Below are 24341 nucleotides of genomic sequence, written 5' to 3'. Positions count from 1 at the left end.
TGCGGCAGCACATAAAAGGCACCTGTGTGGTGCCATGTAAAAGTGCCCATGCAGTGCCATGTAAAAGCATCCAGTACACTCGGTAAAGTGGTTGGCATGTTAGGAAGGGCATCCAACCATAGAAACCATACCAAATCAGAGTGGAATCTGGTGCACCCCCCCACCTCCTCCAGCTTGCCATTAACAACCATTAACAACCATATGACAGTGAAAATGCCTTAAGGCAGTGTTGTACATACAAAATACAAATATAACATGGTTTCACTTATGCAATATAGTGAAATGAAAAATCTTGGTTAACTGAGATTATCTATACAATTAGTAGGAAAAAACTCCCTTTAGGTATATTTAAAATATTTAAAAAAAACATGATAATTAAGGGAGATAATTCCTATAAGGTCAGCTGACTGAAATTGTTGGACGATATAGACAATGTAGAATAGAGTGGATCTGCTCTTTAAAGTGAACTGGTGAAAATAATGGACATTTTTCAGTTTTATTAAACTTCACTCTTCCTTGAAGCATATTCTGCACAGTCAACAAAACCAACAGTGACCAATAGATATATAGACATAGGGGGAAATGTAGTGACTTTTACAATACTGTTATTTGACAACAATAATAAATCATTAAAAGTAAGGTTACCATTGTCACTTGGAAAAGCTTGAAATCCATTAAAATGACCCAGGTCATCAGAGATGTATTGAGTGTTGCTGACTTGTGGTAAAGTGGGTTGTGTCTGTAGAATATAATTATGGAAATATATAAACTATTTGGAAGTCCAGTGAGTTAAGATGATGGATAAAAAACAAAACACAAAAAAAATCTCAAAAAAACCGGTGTATTAAATAAAATAAATGTGGCTGGGTGGTAAGAAGTTTGATTCCTAAGTACATGGTACCTGGTTCAATCCCTTGGGCAAGTGTTTTCTGCAATAGACTTGATGCTCACCAAAGTCTTGTGAGTGCATTTGGTTGACAGAAACTGAAATAAACGCATAGTGTGTGTGTGTGTGTATGTGTCCATCACCACCACTGACTGCTTGACAATCAGTGTTAGTTTGTTTATTTCCCCGTAACCAAGCATTTTGGCAACAGAGACCAATAGAATACTTACCAGGGCAAAGACCTGAAGCTTTAAATTTATTCACTGCTTATCATGAATCAGCCTACACCATAGCAGAATATATGCTACTAACCTGAGGTAGATGGGGATCTGTTGAGGTACCTGTTGAAAATTTGGGCATATTTTCCATATAAGAAGATTGCATGGCTAGTGTCTCTCTCAAAGAGTTGACTTCATCACGAAGTCTGTTCACTTCTGCATCATAAGATGGCCCTCCTGGAAGAAAGAAAAAGAGAAAAAGAGGAAAGATTTGTTTGATGATATTCCTAAATCTTCCTTTACTGAAATTGTTAGGACCCTTAGTTTAAGGTCAGGAATTGGGATGCAAAAAGATTGGTTAATTTAAATGTGAGTTACATAGGTTACATAGGTGTAACATGGCTGCTTGGTCAAGAAGCTTGCTTTCCAGTAATGTGGTGTTAGGTTCAGTCCCACTGCACAATACCGTGGTCAAGTGCCTTCTATTGTAATACCAAGCTAGCCAAAGCTTTGTAAGTGCATCTGGTCAATGGAAACTAAAAGAAGCCCATCACACACACACACAGTTGTGGAACATTGAATGAAACAACTGGTTTATTTCAGTATAGTAAAGTTGTAAAAATTGTAAATAATAAAATGTGAAAATCAGATTAAGTTGGAACTTCATTGATTCATACATTCTTCTGTACACAATCGTACAAGCTTCTGTGAGCCAAAGGCTTATAAGGCAAGTTTCCCAGATTCCGCAGTGTGTATATTCCTTCCCTGGATGGGACACTGGTCTGTAACAGGATTACTCATGCTTGCCAACTGAATGAACTGGAGCAACGTGAAATGAAGTGTATTGCTCGGTGCTCCAGCATGACCACAGCCACTTGGCTGAAACCCATAAATAAATAAATAAATATGTATGTGTGTTTGCACATAGATGCTTGCATACATACATATACACACACACATACATGCACACGTGTACATACATATATACATTCACACACACACATATGCTCACACTCACACACACACACACACATACACATGCATACATACATATATGCATTCACACACACACACATACGCTCACACTCACACACACACACATACACATGCATACATACATATATACACACACACATACATACATACATACATATCGGGCATAATGAACTTTTTCATACTTGCGTCTGGGTTTTGGCCGTAAAGTTGATCTAAGCCACCATTCAAGTTACTGATCTCGTCTCGCTGCTGTTCCAGAATGTTATACAGATGGCTCAGTTCTTCTTCTTGACCAGCTGAAGGATTCCAAAAAGAAAAACAAACGGGTAGTCAGTTTTGGCAACTTCCTTCAGAAGAGGAGAACACAGAATTAGTTGTTGTTGTTGTTTAACCCAAGGTCACACCTAATTGAGTTGATCTATTATGAAAAGTATTCTTATTTTATTTTGGAAGATGTCTATGTATGGAGTAAAGCAGTAAAGAATGACCATGGGATTGCATCTTCCTTGGTCATCTGTCTGGACTGTCTGCTGACAAGAGTGGAGGCACATATTGCTCAGCCATCTTTCAACACTCTGCAATTAATTACTGTCAAAAGCAGCCTTTTATAGGACACAAGAAGATTCTAGAAGATTGAATCATGCAATGGCTTCATGCTGATTGGTTATTTAATACACTGACCACATGAAAGTTTTGCAACTTGATTATGGTGTCTGACCAGTTACCTAGTGGTTAGGTTTCAAATCACCACCACGCCTTTTGTTTTGTAAAGGGATAGACACAGTGCTTAAATATATTTCTAGCTATGCAATTCCTGAGAAAAGGTGGGGACGATCATTGTTGGAAACACTTTTGATTATAGGTCAGCTCTTATTGAGCTGACCAAATAGTGTGGTGAGGAATAAACAGCAACAACAACAAAACAACAACAGCAGCAGTAACAATATCAACAAGAAAAGCATTAGTAAATAGCTAAAATTCATTTATGCACTGACCAATCATTTGTTCTGACATGTTAGCATTTTCCATTTCCGACTGCAACTGTTTCTGGCGTTCATCAAGCAGTTTCTGGAGGTCATCAGCAGTTCTCCTGGCATTGTCCAAATCTTGAGAAATCACTTGGATACAAGCCTGTTGTTGAGCCTGGACGGGTAGCAGAACATAATAGAGAGTATTCTAATTAGTGTTATGTTGATTTGATACCAAATAGCTATTTCTAATTTTGGTAGAAGGACAGGAGTTTTGAGGGGAGTAGAGTGGAGGGGTGGGGCAATTGCATTAACCTCCAATACTTAACACTGAAAGGGTGAAAGACAAAGCTGGCCTCAGCAGGAATTGAACCACCAGATTGTAAATATCACAAAATACTTGAAGTATTGTGAGCCCAACGATCCAACCACTGAAGGGGGTCTTTACTTTTTAAGACTATTTACTCTACTTACTTTATGTAGATTGTTTTCCAATTGTTTCCCTTTTAATTCATCAGAATATTGTTGTTGTTGTTGTTTGGCTTGAGATTCCCAGTGTGCAGCATGGGCTTCTGTGGCAGCGAGCTGGGGCAGGGAAAACAAGAAAACAAGGATTGTCAAGAGGATCTTGAAAGTGTTATATACATTATACATGATGCATGTATTGTTCACACACACACACATACACACACACATACATACACGTATGTATATATTTATATCATATGAAATTAAATAACTAACTTGGGAACAGGAATTATGTATTCAACTTCAGGCATAGACATGGTTGTGTCGTTAAAAAACTTGCTTCCCAACCACTTGATCTCAGGTTCAGTCCCACTGTGTGAAACCTTTTACTATAGCCTTGGGGCTGACCAATGCCTTGTGAGCGAATTTGGTAGATGGAAACTGTGTGGAAGCTCACCATACACACACACACATGTGTGTGTGTGTATAAGCAGTGGTGATGATGCCACATAAAAAGCACCCAGTACAATCTATAAAATGGTTGGTGTTAAGAAGGGCATCCAACTGCAGAAACCAACCCAAAACAAACTATGGAACCTGGTGTGACCCCTGACCTTCCCAGCTCCTGTCAAGCCTGCAATCCATACCAACATGGAAAATGGACGTTAAATGACGATGATGATATTGTATGTGTGTGTGTGTGCGTGTGTGTGTGTGTTTATGTTTGTGTTTGGCCTCATCACTGCTTGACTACCATTGTTGATTTGTTTACATCCCCACAACTTAGTAGTTTGGCAAAAGAGACCAGACTTGCAAAAAAACATAAGTATTGAGGTCAAGTTGTTCAAGTAAAAACTCTTCGAGGCTGTATCTCAGAATGGCTGCAATCCAATGACTGAAACAAGTAAAAGATAAAAGATAAAATGGAATGAATTATTTTTCTCTGAGAAAGAAGAGTAGGAGGAAAAAATTCTTTCCAGAATCATTAGAGTTTTTCTTCTTCCTCACAGAAAACAAATTGATTCCAGATTGTAAAATTTTTGTAATTTGTTACTATGCAATTAAGACTAATTAAAAACATCAGCAAATCTATGAAATATTGCACTGTACTTTAAATTTCCATTCAGCTTGGTTTTATTGCCAGGCATGAAAAAGGATGTTGAAGAAGATGGTGGTAGTGGTGGAGATAGAAAGGATGGTGGTGATGTTATCAGTGCTGGTTGAGATGCTGGTGTGGTAATGGTCGAGGTTGAAATAATCAGGCTGGTAATGGTGATGGTCATGGTTGTACTGATGGTAATGATGGTGACAAAAATGACGATGCTAATTGTAATGACAATGGTGATGATGATTGTGATACACAGCAATAAACTTCAGAAACTTCAATAAACCATTTACAAGTAGTTCCTGTGTTTCCAAAGTTACGAGCAGGAGACATTAAATTATGAAGTAAAACATACACACCCACATACATCTATAATAATAAAATAAAAAAAGAAAATGGAAAGATGTTCTATCATCCCCTTGGGGCATTTGAACACTACACCTGCTGCAGACCATACAAATGTGCTAACCACTACATCAAAGCAACATCACAATCCTTGATTGCCTTAATGATTATTGCACAGGAACCAAGTATATATATATATATATATATATATATATATATGTGTGTGTGTGTGTGTGTGATAGATATATATATATATTTATGTGTGTGTGTGTATATATATATATATATATATATATATATATATATATATTAAAATATATATACCTAGCCAAGGATAAACCTCTGTACCTGGCTTTCGTTGACATGGAGAAAGCCTTTGACAGGGTCCCCCGATCCCTTATCTGGTGGTCAATGAGGAAACTTGGGATAGAAGAATGGCTAGTGAGAGCTGTGCGAGCCATGTACAGAGATGCGGCCAGTAAGGTGAGGGTTGGAAATGAGTACAGCAATGAATTCCGGGTAGAGGTAGGGGTCCACCAAGGTTCCGTCCTCAGCCCCCTATTATTTACCATAGTCCTCCAGGCAATCACAGAGGAGTTCAAGACAGGTTGCCCCTGGGAGCTCCTCTATGCTGATGACCTTGCCCTAATTGCGGAGTCACTATCAGAACTAGAGGAGAAGTTTTAGGTGTGGAAGCAAGGTCTAGAATTGAAGGGCCTTAGAGTCAACCTAGCTAAAACCAAAATCCTAATAAGTAGGAAGGTAGATAAAACACAAACCCCTTCAGGTAGATGGCCCTGCTCAGTATGTAGAAAAGGAGTAGGTAGTAACTCTATAAGATGTACCCGGTGCAAGCTATGGACACATAAGAGGTGCAGCAACATCAAAGGCAGGTTAACTAGCAAGTTAGTTTTTGTTTGTGGCAGATGTTCAGGTGCAATAAAGACTGCAAACAAACAGGAAACAACTTCTATCTCATTCCAGGGTGAAAAACTAGAGGTAGTCGATAGCTTCCGCTATTTGGGCGACCAAGTTAGTAGTGGGGGTGGGTGCGCTGAAAGTGTAGCTGCTAGAATAAGAATAGCCTGGGCAAAGTTTAGAGAGCTCTTACCCCTGCTGGCGACAAAGGGACTCTCACTCAGAGTAAAAGGCAGACTGTATGACGCATGCGTACGAACAACCATGCTACATGGCAGTGAAACATGGGCTGTAACTGCTGAGGACATACGTAAGCTCGCAAGGAATGAAGCCAGTATGCTCCGTTGGATGTGTAATGTCAATGTGAATACCCGTCAGAGTGTAAGTATCTTGAGAGAAAAGCTGAACATTAGAAGCATCAGTTGTGGCGTGCAAGAGAGACGATTGCGCTGGTATGGACATGTGGTGAGAATGGAGGAGGATAGCTGCGTGAAAAAGTGCCACACCCTAACAGTTGAGGGAACCCGTGGAAGAGGTAGGCCCAGGAAGACCTGGGCTGAGGTGGTGAGGCAAGACCTTCGTACATTGGGCCTCACCGAGGCGATGACTACGGACCGAGACCTTTGGAAATGGGCTGTGCGTGAGAAGACCCGGCAAGCCAAGTAAGATCGTTGCCAGTGCCCCTGGACTGGTTCTTGTGCGGGTGGCACATGAGATGCACCATTTTGAGCGTGGCCGTTGCCAGTACCGCCTGACTGGCTCCTGTAGGATTTTCGAGCGAGATCGTTGCCAGTGCCCCTGGACTGGCTTGTGCGGGTGGCACATAAAAGACACCATTTCGAGCGTGGCCGTTTTCGTGCGGGTGACACGTAAAAGCACCCACTACACTCTCTGAGTGGTTGGCGTTAGGAAGGGCATCCAGCTGTAGAAACTCTGCCAAATCAGACTGGAGCCTGGTGTTGCCATCCGGTTTCACCAGTCCTCAGTCAAATCGTCCAACCCATGCTAGCATGGAAAGCGGACGTTAAACGATGATGATGATGATGATGATTATATGTGAAGAAGACAGGAAAAAGTTACAACATACCTGTTGAATAAATTCCTCTTCCTTACCAAGCATTCGTCTTTTTAGATCCACCAGTTCTCTTTGAAGTTCCTCAAACAATCGTTTTTCTTCACTGTTCATGCTTCCTTCGCTGTTGTCGGGAGATTCGTAGACAACACTTTTACTGAATGCTTTCTGTTTCTCCTAAGCAACACAGATAATAATAATAATAAAAATAATAATCCTTTCTACAATAGGCTCAAGGCCTGAAATTTGTGGGGCGGGAGAAATTCAGTTGCATCGAGCCCAGTACCTGACTGGTACCAATTTTATCAACACTGAAACGTTGAAAGGCAGAGTTAACTCCAACGAAATTTGAATTCAGAATGAAAAGATGAAATACTGTTAAGCATAATAATAATAATCATCCTTTCTAATTCTGGCACAAGGCCTGCAATGCCGGGAGAGGGGACTAGTTGATCACATTCACCCCAGTAATTTACTTCTACTTATTTTAAAGATCCTAAAAGGACGAAAGGCAATGTTTGCCTTGGCAGAATTTGAACTCAGAACATAAAGCTTGAATAAATGTCACTAAGCATTTTTTCCAATACAATAACAATTCTGACACCACCTCCCTTAATAAATAAAATAAAAAAAAGATAATAATAATAATAATAATAATAATAATAATAATAATAATAATAATAATAATAATAATAATGATAATAATAAAAGACAAAAAGAGAGACCTGCAGCGAGTGAGAAAAATATTGGCTTCAAAGCTGAATGCCAGAAAGCTTTGGCCATGAACTGGAGGGTCAACCTTAGGAATGAGCAAAGATCAAAGATCTACCTGAGAAGAACTAACCTAGGGTTATATAGTAACAACATATCAGATGATAAAGGCATTAGAGGAGACTGGAATTCTCACCAATTTCAGTTGTGTTTCAGCGTCAGCCAATTCTTTTTGCAGTTTCTGAAGTACTTCTTGCAAATCTCTCACTTTTTTCTCACTGGCAATCTTGGCATTTAAGATATCTTCCTGAAAATAATAAACATCTTTTATGAGATCTGATGGTAAATAATAATGGTTTCTTTTATTGGTCACAAGGGCCCCAAGACATGGAGGATAATATCGAGGGACGAGTTACAGCACAAAAAAAAAAAAATTACAAAAACAAAAACATGTGGGGTTAACATCAATCAAAGGGAGATACTAGCACATTAAAGGATATAACAGAGGATATATAATAGTAAGGAGAGAAATAAATAAATAAATAAATAAATAAATATTGGGCTTGATTTGTTTGACTAAAACCCTTCAAGGTTTTGATTGACTAAATGCCTCCAGCATGGCCGCAGTCAAATGCCTGAAGCAAGTAAAAGAAAAAAGAATTGTTGTTTATATTTTGAATTACATGTATATGGGGGCACCAAATTCTATTCAGTACTTAAAACTTCTGTGGGTCTTAATCTGGCCCTGCACATATACATATATGTACAATAAACTTTTTCCAGTTTCCTTCTACCAAATCCACTTTCAAGGCTTTGGCCTGCCTGGAGCTATAGTGAAAGACATTTGCCTGTGGTACTGCACAATGGAATTGAACCCAAAATGGTTGGGAAGAAAGCTTCTTAAACACACAACCATGCCTGAAGTTAATGCGAGTATTGAAAGCATTAGTATTGTACTCTTTTATCTTCTTAAAATGTTTTCATCTCAAATGATAAACATAAATATATGTTGTTTGCATGTGGATGACATTTTCATTCTTGGAATTATTAATGCAACAGCCTTTTGAATTTTATAGAAATGCTCTTTTGAGATTTCTTACTGTTTTTCTCAATGTTTTCAATTCAAATAAAACCAAGTACATAAATAGAAGTGTATAAATAAAATATATTTTGTTTACATTTGACATGCTCAAATATATTTCGTTTACATTTAAAGTGCATGAATATATTTCATTTGCATTTGAAGTGTGCAAATATATCTTGTTTGCATATGAAGTGCATCTTTCAAATATTTCTTTTATCTTTTACTAGTTTTAGTCATAGGACAGAGGCCATTCTAGAGCACAGCCCTGAAGGGTTTAAAAATCAACAAAACTGAACGCGATACATGTTTTTAAGTCAAGTACTTATTTCAGTGGTCTCTTTCATTGAATTGATGAAGTAATGGGGAACATAAATCCACTTCAGTTGTCAAATGGGGTACAAGCTCAAACACAGATACACGTTGGTTGTGTGGTAAGAAGTTGGCTTCCCAACCACATGGTTCTGGGTTCAGTCCCATTGTGCAGTACCTTGGCTAAGTGTCTTCTACTATAGCCTCAAGCTGACCAAAAGCCTTGTGAGTGGACCTGGTAGATGGAAACTGAAAGAAGCATGTCATATATATGTGTGTGTGCGTATGTGGGAGGGAGAAACATCTTATTTAAAAGTATTTTGAACTACAATATCAATAGGTAAGTTGATGGTCTACACTTCTGCAGGTACATAGAAAATTAAAGAACCATTGAAATTAATACATTGCTCTCAACTCAGTGACATCTACATCTTCTCCAATATAATCGACCATACCCTCTTCCAAAGTTGTAGTCTTGTGCCTATAATTAGAAATCATTGTTTCGTTGAATGAGTAAAATGTCAGACAAAGTCTCAAGTCATTTTATTGCACCTTTATATTCTGAGCTCAATTCCCACCAGTACTCAACCTTGCCTTTCATCTTTCCTAGACTGATAAATTAATTACTAGTCACTACAGTGGCATTGTTCCTATGTTAGAAAGCATCACTCAGTAAAATCATCTGATATCAAATTTTCAAGAATATGAGACAAGAGAGAGCGAGGGAGACAGAGTGAAGGAAAGAGAGAGAGAGAGAATGAGGGAGAGAAAGAGAAGAGAGGAGGGAGAGAGCCACCATCCATATAAATAAAAAGTTAAAGAGAATTTCTAATACGTATAACCTAACCAGGAAATGATCCATTGTAATACTATGGCATTCTAGATAGTATATTTATTAATAACAACCTGCAGCTTTAAGCAGCATTATTAATGGCTGACTCTTGCAATTAATGTAACAACAGCGACGCAAAGGGAATAATTGTCGTTTAGAAAATTGCCAGATAGAACTGTCATTGAGACGAGGCTTTTAAGTGCTTTTCCATTAACTAGTATGCTGTAATATAATATTACTAGCACAGTCAGTATTGTTGCAAAATGATGAATTTTATTAAAGATAGAAAATGGCCATCCATTCAAAAACAATGGAAGTGACTATTGATAAATTTCTTACCTAAAGGCTTTGCACTTTTTTCGTAAATATGATGCTCGTTTTTATGTCAATAAAACTGTTAGATAACGTGAAGATTCATGTACCTACAACTTTGTTTCTTCATAACTTTCTGATAAAAGATATTTTTTCGCAGTGAAATTTTGCAGAGATATGTTTCCAAGGGTGTAGATTACAGGAGGAAAAAATAAAAGTTGTCAAAGAGGGGATAAACTCAGTAAAGCTAGCAGCCATACAACAGCTGGGAGTGAGAGAAAACTGGTGTCAGAGAAAAACTATTGTTCCACCGTGGGAAAAGTTCTGTTGCAGTGTTAATTTAAATTTGGCTATGGTGGATTGAATCCACTTCATGCATGCAAGATCCACTACACACACACATATATATATTGGTTGGTGTTGGAAGGGTATCCAGCTGTAGAAACATTGCCAGATCAGATTGGAGCCTGGTGCAGTTGCTGGCTCTCCAGACCTCAGTCAAACCATCCAACCCATGCCAACATGGAAAACGGACGTTAAACGATGATGATGATGATGATGATGATATATATATATATATATATATATATATATATATATATATATATATATATATATATATATATATATATATATATAAACACACATGTCCACCAATAAAACCCACACACTCATACACTTCACATAAACATATGCATGCATATACACTTGTGTGTACTTACAAATACATAAGCACATGCATATATATATGTATGTATGTATGTATGTATATATATATATGAACACACACATACACAGACATACATTTATGCATACACATATAGGTGTATACGCAAGTGAGTCGAACATGATCTATATAAACCACTTTAAAACGTAAAAGCAATATTTGGGGATTTCTTTCAAAAAAACATACCAATATCCAGGAACGGTCTTGACTTAGAGATGCTAATTCAGAAAACTAAATCCTTGATAAGAAAAATTCATTGGAGGAAACTTTCATTTCGATAACAGAGCCAATAAAAAGAAAATTAATTTAAAAGATTTTAGATTATAAAATGTTAAATCTTATAAACTCTCAACTTATAACTCATTTCTTGATAGCGTCAAAAAAGATTTATTGAATTTTAATATCGAATATCAAGTTAAAATAAAATATAAGATGATTTCCAAAAGAACCTCTTCAAATGAATTTCTCATAGGCATGGTTGTGTGGTTAAGAAAGTTGCTTTAACTATGTCAACTCGAGTTCCATCCCATTGCATGGCACTTAGTCTTCTACTATAGCCTTGGGCTGGCTAATGCCTTGTAAGGTGAATTTAGTTGATGCAAATAGTGTGGAAACTCGTCATATATATATACCTTTTTCAACTTTTACTTGTTACAGTTATTAGACTATGGCTATACTGGGGCACTACAATGGAGGAGCCTTGGATCTAGATTAGAAACCAGTTCTTTCTCTATTGGCAAGAAATCTTGAAATTAAACTGAATAACGACATACATATATACGTACGTATGTATGTACCAACTATTCTCTATCTGAACCAGAAAGACTTAGAAAGCCCTTAAATTACAATTGAGAAAAATAATGAAACTGTAAACTGTCTTGATGAATTTTAAAAAATTTAAATTCTGGTTTTATTATCCCTATTATAACCTAATGAGGTTCTCCATCATCATACCAATAATTAAAAAATCCAATCATCTTACATCCATAATATATAGTTTAGTTAGAAATATCTCTTTTGGAATGTCAAATATTTTATCTTAATGAAAGATGAAAGAATTTTTAATGATATCACACACAAAAAAAAAAAAAAAAAAAAAGTGAAATGTTGGAAAATCAGAATCGTAATTTTGAAAAAGTTGAGAACAAAAAATGGTGGTGATTGAGAGGGTAGAATTAAAATTTTGAAAAGATTTTTATTTTTGTTTATTTTCATTTATCTATTTATTTTGCAAAATCGTAATCGTCGTGGTTGAACACAAGAATCAAAAGAAATTTTTGCAGGTAAAAATAGATGAGTGTTTTAGGCGCCAGTTGGACACGTTCGCCATTGCAGAATAGTGCCTATATTTCCATTTTAATTTTGAGATCACAAAGCGGGTGGAGGGAAATGCCTATTTTATTTGTTAAGTAGGAAAATTCACCACGAATCAAATTGAAAATACAAATAAATGAATGGCCGCCATGAAACCGGGATGACATTAATATCCCCAGTTGAAAATCCTTTTCTTTACACTTACATAAATTTTGTAAATTTTAGAAGTGGAATAGGATATCGAGACATTCATTCTTCTTTTCTATCAGCATAACTAAAACGAAATTACTTTCAATTACGAAAGCAATAGCAGTCAAATTTTCTTCCAATCGTACAATGGAAAATACGTATTAGACTAGCAGTTCTTAAACTGATAAAATACCAGGCTCAGCCTTCTAAATATTAATGAGATTTTTAGTCTTCTTTCTCCTTTTTATTAATGAGGAGAGTTTGCATCCAAATCGTCGCTCTTTCGACAAAGTTTTGGAATAGCTATCTGATGAAGGAAAGAAAAGGCATCTCGTTGAAGGAGAAGGAATAACATAAAAACAAAAATAAAGAGGAATAATGGGCGAAAAAAATCCTTTCACAGTTGTGATTCCCATTGCATGAAACAGAAGTATTAAAAAGAAAGGAAAGAAACGACCGCCCAATTCCGTGCACATTTCCCTCTCCATGAAGTAGTAATAGCTATTCCGAAGTTGGCCCTCCTTTCTTCGCCATGTCATTGGACAAGTTTAGAAGTTAAAAACTATTATAATTTTTATTAAACATGATAATCTGTCCACCATTACCCCTCATTTCAACCATCACAGTCCCCGCTTTCTATGAGAAGCACTGCATAAGACAATGAAGTCCTTGACAAAAAGACGTTTCCTGGATCTTAATTTAGAAAGATCCCGTTTCCTTTTTAGAGTTGTAGATTCTTTTAAGTTTAAATCTGTTCAATCAAAGTTAAGGATCAACAACACAAACTGTTAACTCAATGAGCAATAGTGACAACTCGTTGTGGTGGGCTTATCAGCTAGAAATAGCAGCTTACTTTCCCTCAGATCACAATCTGCTGGTCTTTTTATTTCAAACAAAAGGAAGGACACCTATAATTCTAGATATATACGCTTGAAGTAAAAGAAAAGCAAAAACGATATACAATATGACCATATTAGAAATACTTTTAGGATAAGCTTACAACTAGAACCGGTGATACACAATTTTTAATATATGCATTTTGACTAAGTTCATCTGTTTAAAATATCACGTGGTATTAATTAAGCGTTCTCATTGGTCAATTTCGTTAAATTTTGTTGAATTTATTTATTCAGATTAATTTTGAAGAAGGTCTGATGGAAGCAATGCTTCATTAAATCATAGTAAATTAATGATTCCAGAAAAAGGATTTCACATACACAGACCGAAAAGATAAATGAACATTGTTGAGAAGGTCAGGTAGGTGAGATTATTATATTTTTTCGTTCGTTTGTTTCGAATTATAATAATGTTTCCCCATTTCAGTGCAGTCATAGAGGATGTTGAATCAACTGTCGTCTGCTAGCTTGATTTCGTAGAAAATTAGTAAAATTCACTGAACAAGCCTAAAGATTAACAGGAAACCAGTTATAATCAAGAATTATTAACTATTTAAGTTATTTTTATAAATTTTGTTTTAAGCCAAACATTTTGTGAACTGATATCGTCGCTGGCTACAGATTTTGAACGGGTCAATGGTTCATCCACTGCTTTTCATAATGACAGGTGTGACGAGGGATTGTCTGGGAAATTTGGTCGGAACAAATATCACACAGGGTATTTTCGTTCCAAATTATTGACTTATCGGGATTTTTTTTTTTTTTTTGCTGATATACATCAATGAAAAATATATACATACATACGCATGCATCTATCTATCTATCTATCTATCTATCTATCTATCTATCTATCTATCTATCTATCTATCCATCTATCTATCCATCTATCTATCTATCCATCTATCTATCTATCTATCTATCTATCTATCTATCTATCTATCTACCTATTTATCTATCTATCTACCTATTTATCTATCTACCAATCAATCAATCAATCAATCAAGTTAATTAGAGGATATATAAACCTTTTAAAGGGATGATTACATTCAAGATCACACTTATATTTTTGGGAAACAAAATTTCCTAAATCAATAGGAGCATATTAAGCATATAATCCATATTCAATTAAGAGAAGAAAATGGAGAGTTAATGGTTAATAACTAATTCAATATTAATAAACTAATTATTAACCATCAACTCTCCATTTTCTTCTCTTAATTGAATATATATATAGTTTTAGGGAAAAGAACCAAGTTTCATGAACTCATCGATGAAAATCCACTATCACATATAGAAAAATTAATAATTAAAAGCACAATAAATGAGTATAATATAATAATACAAAGTAAATATCATAAGATAAAGATAATATATATATATATATATATATATATATATATATATATATATATACACAGACATACATACATACATGGGAGAGAAAAAAAAATTAAAAGAAGAAATCATCAGTTGTTGCTGAAAGAATTTGTAATATACAATGACTATAATATAAACAAAACCCTTATAAATTCCAAGCAGTGGAAAATATTAAGTCTGTGACAACAATATTAATAGTTAAAATATATAGATCATTGTTAGTACATTACACTAACAGAAGCTGTGGACTGTAAAAGATTTATAGGAAATAAAAAGAAGTGGAGAGGGCTATGAATGCCCAGTTGGTAGTAAAGCTATATGGGACTCATGGAGAAACAAAACAACTTATAAACTCATCAAGGTTCATAACTCAATGTCATTCTTTATTGAAAACATAAACTTATAATGACAACAATAGTAGGAAAAGTCTAAATAATACATGTCTCTAACCTGTTTCAGATCATGTGTCTTCTTTTCCATCAATAATCTATTCATTTCTTTCAGTTTTTCATTTAATGCTTGATTCCGTTCCTTTGCCTGAAAACAGAATTTATCATGAAGTTTAGCTCTGTCTTGCTTGGAAGTTATATTATCATTTGTTGTTGTTAAGCTTCAGGTCAACAACAACAAATTCCAGCCTTGACTATTCTGTCTTCTTGTTTGTAGATATAGTACTTTGACTGATATATCTATTTTTGAAGGGGTTTTAAGATAGTGAATTTGAAAGAGAATCTTCTGCTATTTTCAGTCAATTGGGCAGCTGTATAAAGACCCATTCATTGGCTCATGGCCAAATTGTTTTTGGAGCTGAACCAGAGTTAAGGAGTGTGTATTGTATACACTGTATTTAGGGATAGTGATAAAAGTGTGTTCGAGAGCTCCAGTCAGCTCTGTTCAAGAAGGTGCTCTATAAAATTGTAGTTGATTTCTGTACTGTGGCACACACTTTATGCTTCTTTCTGTGTTTTTTTTTTGTTTTGTTTTTGTGTGGAGTATAATATAAAATTTGGAGTATGTTGTAACTCTTTCACCTTTTAATAAGTTTGTGTACGATCATCAGGTCTATTTGACACTTCACTAAGGTCAGTTTACTATACACACACACACACGTACATACAGATACATGCCTGTGTTTTGGTATATGATAGTAAGCATATTTGTGAATGCATGTGTATAAAGTAGAGAAGTTACATGACATCAATTAACACAACAGCAGCATAAAACATATTTATATTTCCAGAAATCTTTGACTTTTTTCCTTGTGTTTCTTATTTTTATTGAAAATTAGTTTAATTCATAAACTCAAGTTTAAGCAACAGTTCCTCAGACAAACCATATCTAAATCATAGCATAGCTGATATCTGAATCATGCCTGAGCTCAGTCCAAATGAATTATGCCTGGGTCACTTCACCATTGTTCATTTTGAATTTTTTCAAACTGAGTAATAAATTACTATGCATGCTGCAACCACCATAGCCAGTCTAGCAAATAATCTTATGCAATAAATTATTAAATCTGCTACCTAGAATAATTGATATAATTTTTAGTTTGAGATAATCTCAAAGTGAAGTTTCCCCATTGTTAAATCTCCTCTCTTACTTCTCTGAACATCTAAATATTGTCAAAAATAATATTGTAAGAAAAAATTGATTGAATTTTACCCAACCTTTCTTTCATTCTCTTTTCTTTCATCTAGTTCTTTCTTCATTTGGTTCATTTTATCTTGCAATCCTTTCTGTAAGTCTTGAAAGATTTGTCCAACAAAATCTTTGTTATCCTCTGGCTCAATGACATGCTGTTCAAAGAAGATAAGAGCAGAGATGAAAAGACACTAGTCAATGTGTGTGGGTGTATGTGTGTTTTGTGCGTTTGTGTGTGTGTGTGTGTATGTGTGTGTTGTATGCAAGTTGTGTCAGTACATTTTGTGAGTGAGTGTACTGTGTGCATAATATTCATGTACTGTAAATGATTGTGTGTATAAATTTTCTACGTTTTTGCCTGTGTAATGCATGTATATGTAAGTGTATGTCTATTTTATGAGTGTATTATGTATGTAAGCATGTGCACATGCACAAGTACTCCATCCCTTGCACATTCCAACTTTACTTTCTTCTTCTTTTACTAATTTCACTCATTAAACTGCAGCCATACTGCTACTGCTATCAAGGGTTTAATTCATCATATCAACTTCATCGGTTATTTCAGTTATTATCACTCACAAATGAATATTAAGGGATGTAACTCAAAACACATATATACACACCAACTCATATACATGTAGACTCACACACACACACATATGACTCCTAATATAGGGACAAGGCCAGAAACTTTTGAAGAAGAAAACTGTTGATTATATTGGCTCAATTACTTGGCTAGCACTTTATTTTATTGATCCCAGAAGGATGAAAGGCTAAATTGACCTCACTGGCTTTGAACTCAGAATGTAAAGAACCAGAGAAATGCTGCAAGACATTTTGTCTTACACACTCTCTCTCTTCCCCCTCTCACTCTACACATGTGTGTGTACATGTGCGCATATATGCATGTGTATATGTATGTACACATACACACACACACACATGCCTACACACATAGGATGGTCTTTCACATAATTTCTGTTTACCAAATTCCATTCACAAAGTATTAGTAAACATGAAGCTGCAGTAGAAGACACTTTACCTAGGTGCCACTTAGTAGGATTGTGTCTAGAGTTATTTGAATGAGAAGTGACTGTGCACACATTTATATTCATTACATATATACTGTAAGTATATTAATGTGTGCATCGTGTATAATGTGACTATAGTGAGCATGTGCATATATATATATATATATATATATATTGGTCACTCTATGACCGGACATAGACTTGTATATATGTGTGTTTGTGTGTGCCCCTGTAAGTAGTATATATTTAAATTTACAATAATGGGTTGAGATGAGGTGGAACACTCATAGCCTTTGCATAGGTGTTTCAATACAAGACGTGTGTGTGTGTGTGTACATAATGTGTATTGTGTGTGTGGACAAGAAGTGATAGTGTTTTGGTATTACTGAAATGTAGATTTTTATAAGAGGTATTGAATGAGTGTAACTAAGAGTAAATTTTACTTTTGACAACTCTTTCAATAAAGTGTAATGTAGTAGCAATGTACAAATATATCAAAACATCAGTTACCTTTCCTGTTTTCAAGCTGTGAGACAAACTTTTCATTTTCTTCTTTAAGTCTGCAGGCAGTATAAAGTCATTGTAACATCGGTCAAATTTCTTCTTATTCTCATCCAGTTTGTCTTTTAATACACTGTTCAACATCTAACAAAGAGAGAGACATAGTAGGGAATAAATTACAGAAGTTTGTTTTACTTTGGGAACTATAATAAATACCTGAAGTCTGATATGACAAGTTTGTGAAATTACTTAAGAAAATTCCAACCTTTGATTTTTCTAGTTCTGACATTATATGCTGGACATTTCTGTCTTTCTCAATATCAAGTATAGCTTTCTTAGCAGACATAAGGGTATTTTCTTTTTCTGCTATTAACTGTTGTTCAATTGATTGAATTTCTGCCTACAATGGAAGAAAGAATATGGTTACTTTTTGATACATACTGAAAATGCATGCCTTGCATTTCTTATATAAACATTCGTACTGTTAAATAATTTGGTGGTTAAAACTTCAGGAAGGGCACATAAAGCTGATAACCAAAGTATGGCTGTTTCATCATTTGTTAGCTTGCATCTAAGTGATACCACTTTCTCTATCTTTCTCACCCTAAAGAGAGCCTATATTCAAAACTTTAGATTCTTTATTCTTCATGGCAATTAAATTTATCAAAACCCTCTCTGGAAGATAAATTAGTGTTAACATATTAAATATGTAAACTATCAGCATGGCCGCAGCTCTGAGCTGAAACTTTGAAATGAAATATTGTGAGAAAAATTATTAATCTGTGACTGATATTATTTTTCATTTATTTCTAATTAATATTTTAATGCCCTACTGTGTTAACTCCTTACCTATAGTTTTTAAAGTAGATTGTATCTTTGGGTTATTGGAATTTCAATCATATTATCTAGCCAGATCATATTTAATCAGTACTTTCTTGTAAATCATAGTAATGTTGATGGTAAAACTTGGTATAGATAACTAATGTTAATCTTTACAAACCTGTGCTCTTCGTTCTGTTTCCTCGATTGTCTGCTTCAAGTCTTTCAAATCCAGTTCTGTTTCTGTTATTTGGTTCTGCAGATCTTTTTCCTGTTCTTCTTTCATTTGAAGTTCCTTCTCCAAATCATCAGATATTCTCTGCTGTTCTTCTAGTGCATCTTGTGTTTCAGCTAGACACTAATGATAGGTTAAGGGAAAGATATGGATTATAAGAAACTCTGTAAGCTACTTTAGACAGTCAAACTCATCTTTAACATAACATATATATATTTCTATAGAATTAACATTAATATTGAGCAAACATGGCAAGAAATGAGTATCACTTTGTAATCACTTTATATATATATATATATATATATATATATATATATATATATATATATATATATATATATATATATATGTATATATATAGTCATCTGTATATTTGTCAATAGAGTGGGTATATTGATCAATGTATACAATATTACAGGTCCATCAGAGATGGTGGGTGTGGTGATATGGCAGAGGGAAAGATTTGAATTTTTGAATTTTTTTTCATATACACCTGTGCTACTGTACTGTAAATTTTCAGTCTCAATGTAGTTGTTTAAGTTTTGCAATAATACAAGACTACCATAACTGTCTTTCGAGGCTTATACATAACTTCCATATTAATGCTTTTTTCGAGATAATGTGTTCAATATTACAGAATTTTCAAAAATGTTTACATATTCATGAAAATACAATTACGTATTTTGCACACAATGGAAATAATCAAACATGAAGCAATTGACCAGTTGTAATTAACACTATCTGTGAATTGCCAATTAACCTTCAGAAGAAAAATATAAAATCAGATGTGTGTTTTATGTCTTTCCCAAAGACATTAACATGATATTAAACTCATTATCATTCATATTTTGTGAGTAGAAAATTCTATTAACACACACACTATCACACATATAAATACGCAATGTGTCCCATAAGTAAGACAACAGTATTATATTACTGTTTTAATATTGCTTTACTTATGAGGTGACATGTACATTTGCACATAAATGTCAATGTTCTCAATTTAGATATTGAGAATATTGAGAATCTGAGCCAATGAAGGCCACACAAACTGGCGGCAATAAATAGCCAAATCTCCTTCAAACTATTCTCTAGTGTCTTTAAATAGGGAATTATGCGCTCGTGTGCATGTGTGTGCGTGTATTTATGTGTATATTTACATATATGTATGTATGTATGTAGATAGGTGGGTAGGCATTCTTTCTCAATATTAAGAAATCAATATTCTATTTATGCTTAAAATTAACTCTGCAGAAGACATTAATCTACAACATTTTAATATGTTCTACAGCATCTCTGAAACTACAAATTGTCTTAAAATACATACATACATACATACATACATGTATGCATGCATACACACACACATACATATGTACGTACATATATACAAACGTATATCATATATATATATATATATATGTATATATATATATATATATATATATATATATATATATATATATATATATATATATATATATATATATGTATGTATGTATTATATTGTTGGCCACAGTAGCAGAAATGGTAGAAAGTTAGAAGACTACAGACTTCAAAAGTATTTAGTTCTGTCTCTTTTCTAACTGGGTTCAAACACCACCAAGGTTGATTTTGCTTTTCATTCCTAAAGGATAGCTAAATAAGGACCAATTATATACTGGCATTGATTCAATTGAATGTACTCTTGCACCAAACTCTTATATAGTACCAATATAGCAAATCATTGTTGATTTTTGTTTTTCATCTGTCCAGGGTTGATGTAATAAGTACCAGTCAAATACTGGAGTTGATTTAATAAACTGTGGCCTTGTGCCTATGCTAAAAATCATTATTATTTACCAAATTTAGCCTGTGGATTGTTTGGTTTGCATTATTCGCCCCCTGTATCATCTCTTCCTGCACTTCAATTTTCTTCTGCATTGCTTCTCTTTCACTAAGTAGTTGCTCAATGTGTTTCATTTGGCTATGATTCTTTAATTTAACAGTCTTCATGTAGGTTTGCAAGTCTTCCACCATTGAACCAAGATTTTGCCGAAGCCTGTCAGATCCCACATCAGTGTTTTGGTCATCTTTTGTTGTTGTTTTTTTAAAGTGGAAATAAAAAAAGATAAATTAGTTTCTCTTTCTCAAGTACTGTAGTTTAAAATGATATATTATGTTTCATGATCATTATTGATACAGATGAGCATTTACAAAATGAAAGTGTATACGAGAAATCACTCCTTCTTTTGTATGTATGTATGTGTGTGTGTGTGTGTGTGTGTGTGTGTGTGTGTGTGTGCATGTTTACATACAAAGATACATATTACCAGCATCATGACAACTATCATAGGGTGATGGAGATTATGTACTTTTGGTGGTGGTACTAACAAAGCAAGAAAACCATCTTTAAATGACCTCATCACGTTATTTTTAATTTTTGACATTGAATAAAGACTTGCCTATTTAATGCTTTTATAGGACCTTTTATCATTCTTTTTTTTTTTTTTAATCTTAAAAAATACTGATGTAATACGAATTTGTCTTACATGAATTTTCCTATACAGCGAAAATCCTTTCAGCAACTTTTCCAGACATGCACTGAAAACACCTACCATTGTATAACTGCTGTTCCATTATTTTAATTTCTGATGTTTCATTTGCTATTTTTGCAATCATCTGCGAAAGTTGTTCCTGCAAATGTTCACTCACTTCATTGTCTTCCTTAATTTGTTGTTCTTTTTCAACAATTTCTTGGCACATTTGTTTCTGAAAGAAGTTTTGTATAAATTGCTTTTAGATTTCAAAGTGTGTGTGTGTGTGTGTGTGTGTGTGTGTGTGTGTGTGCGTGTGCGTGAGCACATGTATGTGTTTGTATCAGATTTTATTTTCATATTTGTATGTTTTTGTTGCTATTATTCAGCTCCAGAGCAGCTCTGACTGAACATCCCTGCCATGAATATCTTGTTTCTTTATATGTTACTATATCACATTGATTATCGTGCCCCAATTTTTCTATGATAAAAGGATGGGATTTGAGGGACATTTGGCTGCTATTTCTACCAGGTTGAGCAATCACATAGAAGCTCCTTTGTGGCTTGTTTCTTCTTCTTGTTTTTGTTTGTTTGTGTATGTATTTTTGTGTTTGTTTCTACTGAGTATATGCATATAATGAACATTATTATTATCATCATCATTATAAAATCATGTTTCCATGCTGACATACACAGACATTATATACACTAGCAGAAAGATTGCCCTCCGGGCAGTTTTCTGCTAGCCACTTGACAATATTTCCACATTTGATTCCCAATTCTAATAATTTTTATGATATTTTACATCTAATTATTTCTTTGTATAATAGTGCTCACTTGCTTAGTAAATATTGCTTTCATTATTTTATCACAGTCATAATCTCTCTGTTTTTTAAAGAGTCAATCTGTTATGTATACATTTGTCATTAATAATTGGTTGAACTTACATAGGTGTGCATAGATAGATGGATAGATGGATGGATAGACGGACAGATGGATGGATGGATGGATGGACGGATGGATGGATGGACGGATGGACGGACGTGCATGCGCACATGCGTGCACACAGTTATAATAGATAATATTGATGATTGTAGTTGTTTAGGTCATGTCAAATTTGATAAAGCAGGCCTATGATCATTGCATCTTTATTTGAACATAGTGTATTTAGGATTACATTTTAAAATTTCCTTTTATTAAGATGCTAGTAACTGGAGGATATTTGGCTGATGTCTCTAACAAATCAATCTATCACACAGAAGCTCCCTCTTTAAGTTCATTCTTGCTAAATTGGTTTAATATCTTTCATCTTTTTTTTTTTTTGTTATTCATCTTATTAAAGGCTCTCTAAGGCTTTTGTTATACTAATGCACAGACTTACATGTATTGTCTGTAATACTGCTCTAAGTAGGTGTGTTATGAGATGAATTAATGGATACAGCTAATTATATTAGTAATATGGAGGAACAAAAACATTATCTTCAGTTGAATTTGGCCAAATGCATCATCAGACATAAGAAGTGTGATGATGTTTATATCTATAGTTTTAATATCTATTTTCTTATCATATACATAATTTATAAATGCATTAGCCTTTTGATTGCTTTGGATTTTTTTCTCTCTCTCCTTTACCTCCTCTTTCTCTTTGTGTGTCATAAGAAACATGATTCACAGCAAGACATCTGTATATTACTTATGCATGTATTCACACAATTAGATGCTCATGGATTATCTACCCATACACATATATTCAATCATGTACACACACACACACACACATGCGTGTGCATGCTTACATCTGTAAGGAAGCATAAGGATATATCCACAACTTATTGAAGAATATTGATAATAGCATCAAGTACAATAGTAAAATCAATGGTAACATCATTGTTCTTTGAGGAAAGTCTCAGAAGTAGGAATAGCAGCAGCAGCAGCAGCAGCACCTGCAGCAGTAACAGTAAAGAAAAAGTAAAATATCTTTTAGAAAAATTTAGGAATTGTTAACTGAATTAACAATGACTAGCTCTTTGAGTTGATTGGCTTTATTGGCACTGAATTTGTTAGTGGTTGATATTGACACTAGCATGTGTCATTAATGTCAGAAATGAAAGAGAGAAATGGGGAGTGGGGTTACGAGGAGTGAATGGTGAGGATTACGATGATGATTTCCTACCCTACACGCATTTAATATTAACATTGGGTATATTCAGGTTCTTTAGTTTGTACATAGAGTTATAGAAGCAATAATCAATAGATTGACAAGTTTCAGAACTGTGTAGTTGTTTGTAACTCACAATAGAAGAATCCTTCTTGTCATTAACTTGGTTAACTACAGCTTAGTTTCACAGACACACTCTGGTGTGAAACTGAACTTTGGTAATCAAAGCTTCTTTTTCTTTTCTTTTTAAAGATGTGCTAAAGTTATTAATAAAAATAAAGTTATAAAAAGAAAGGCAACTTTTATTAATACCCTGCCTTTTTCTTACAAAGATACTATAGTCAGAGAAAGGAGGTGAAGTACCCATGATCATAGCAAGCCCTCTCAGACTGGTGAATCATCATGGTTGATATTTAGCATGAAAATCTGTAGGTCAATATCTGTTGCAAAAAAACATTACAGGCTCCATCTCTCTCATATCTCTTGGACCAGTAACTTCCTATCAGATCACATTATTATGGCCTATACTAACAGAGACCTTTTTCTGTTCCCCAATCTATCAATTGTGCTGTACCCCAGGATTCAGTTTTGTCAATTAACAAAGTCATTAGAGTATTTCATAAAATGTGTTAAAATATTTTTTCTGGCTCTCTGCAGCGTGAGTCCTAATCCTGCTGAGGTTAATTTTATCTTTCATGTCTTAAGGGGTGGGT

The 24341-nt window shown here is 34.5% G+C and overlaps 1 protein-coding gene across 1 annotated transcript in view; it reads right to left on the bottom strand.

The window, feature by feature from the left end:
- LOC106873177 (uncharacterized) overlaps window positions 1-24341 on the bottom strand; it is a 70654-nt gene that overhangs the window by 27670 nt on the left and 18643 nt on the right. Inside the window, exons 11-24 of the mRNA XM_089339125.1 lie at window positions 21552-21705; window positions 20797-21026; window positions 18901-19077; window positions 18166-18300; window positions 17910-18044; window positions 16395-16523; window positions 15178-15264; window positions 7884-7994; window positions 6992-7153; window positions 3543-3653; window positions 3096-3243; window positions 2283-2396; window positions 1199-1341; window positions 646-739 (exon numbers count right to left, since the gene is read on the bottom strand). Of these exons, the coding sequence (XP_089195251.1) occupies window positions 646-739; window positions 1199-1341; window positions 2283-2396; window positions 3096-3243; window positions 3543-3653; window positions 6992-7153; window positions 7884-7994; window positions 15178-15264; window positions 16395-16523; window positions 17910-18044; window positions 18166-18300; window positions 18901-19077; window positions 20797-21026; window positions 21552-21705 (1930 nt within the window). The remainder of the gene's footprint in view (window positions 1-645; window positions 740-1198; window positions 1342-2282; window positions 2397-3095; window positions 3244-3542; window positions 3654-6991; window positions 7154-7883; window positions 7995-15177; window positions 15265-16394; window positions 16524-17909; window positions 18045-18165; window positions 18301-18900; window positions 19078-20796; window positions 21027-21551; window positions 21706-24341) is intronic.

This window comes from Octopus bimaculoides, chromosome 21 (genome assembly GCF_046866305.1).
Source record: "Octopus bimaculoides isolate indiv1 chromosome 21, ASM4686630v1, whole genome shotgun sequence".
NCBI lineage: Eukaryota > Metazoa > Mollusca > Cephalopoda > Octopoda > Octopodidae > Octopus > Octopus bimaculoides.
This window is presented reverse-complemented; position numbering and strand designations above follow the sequence as displayed.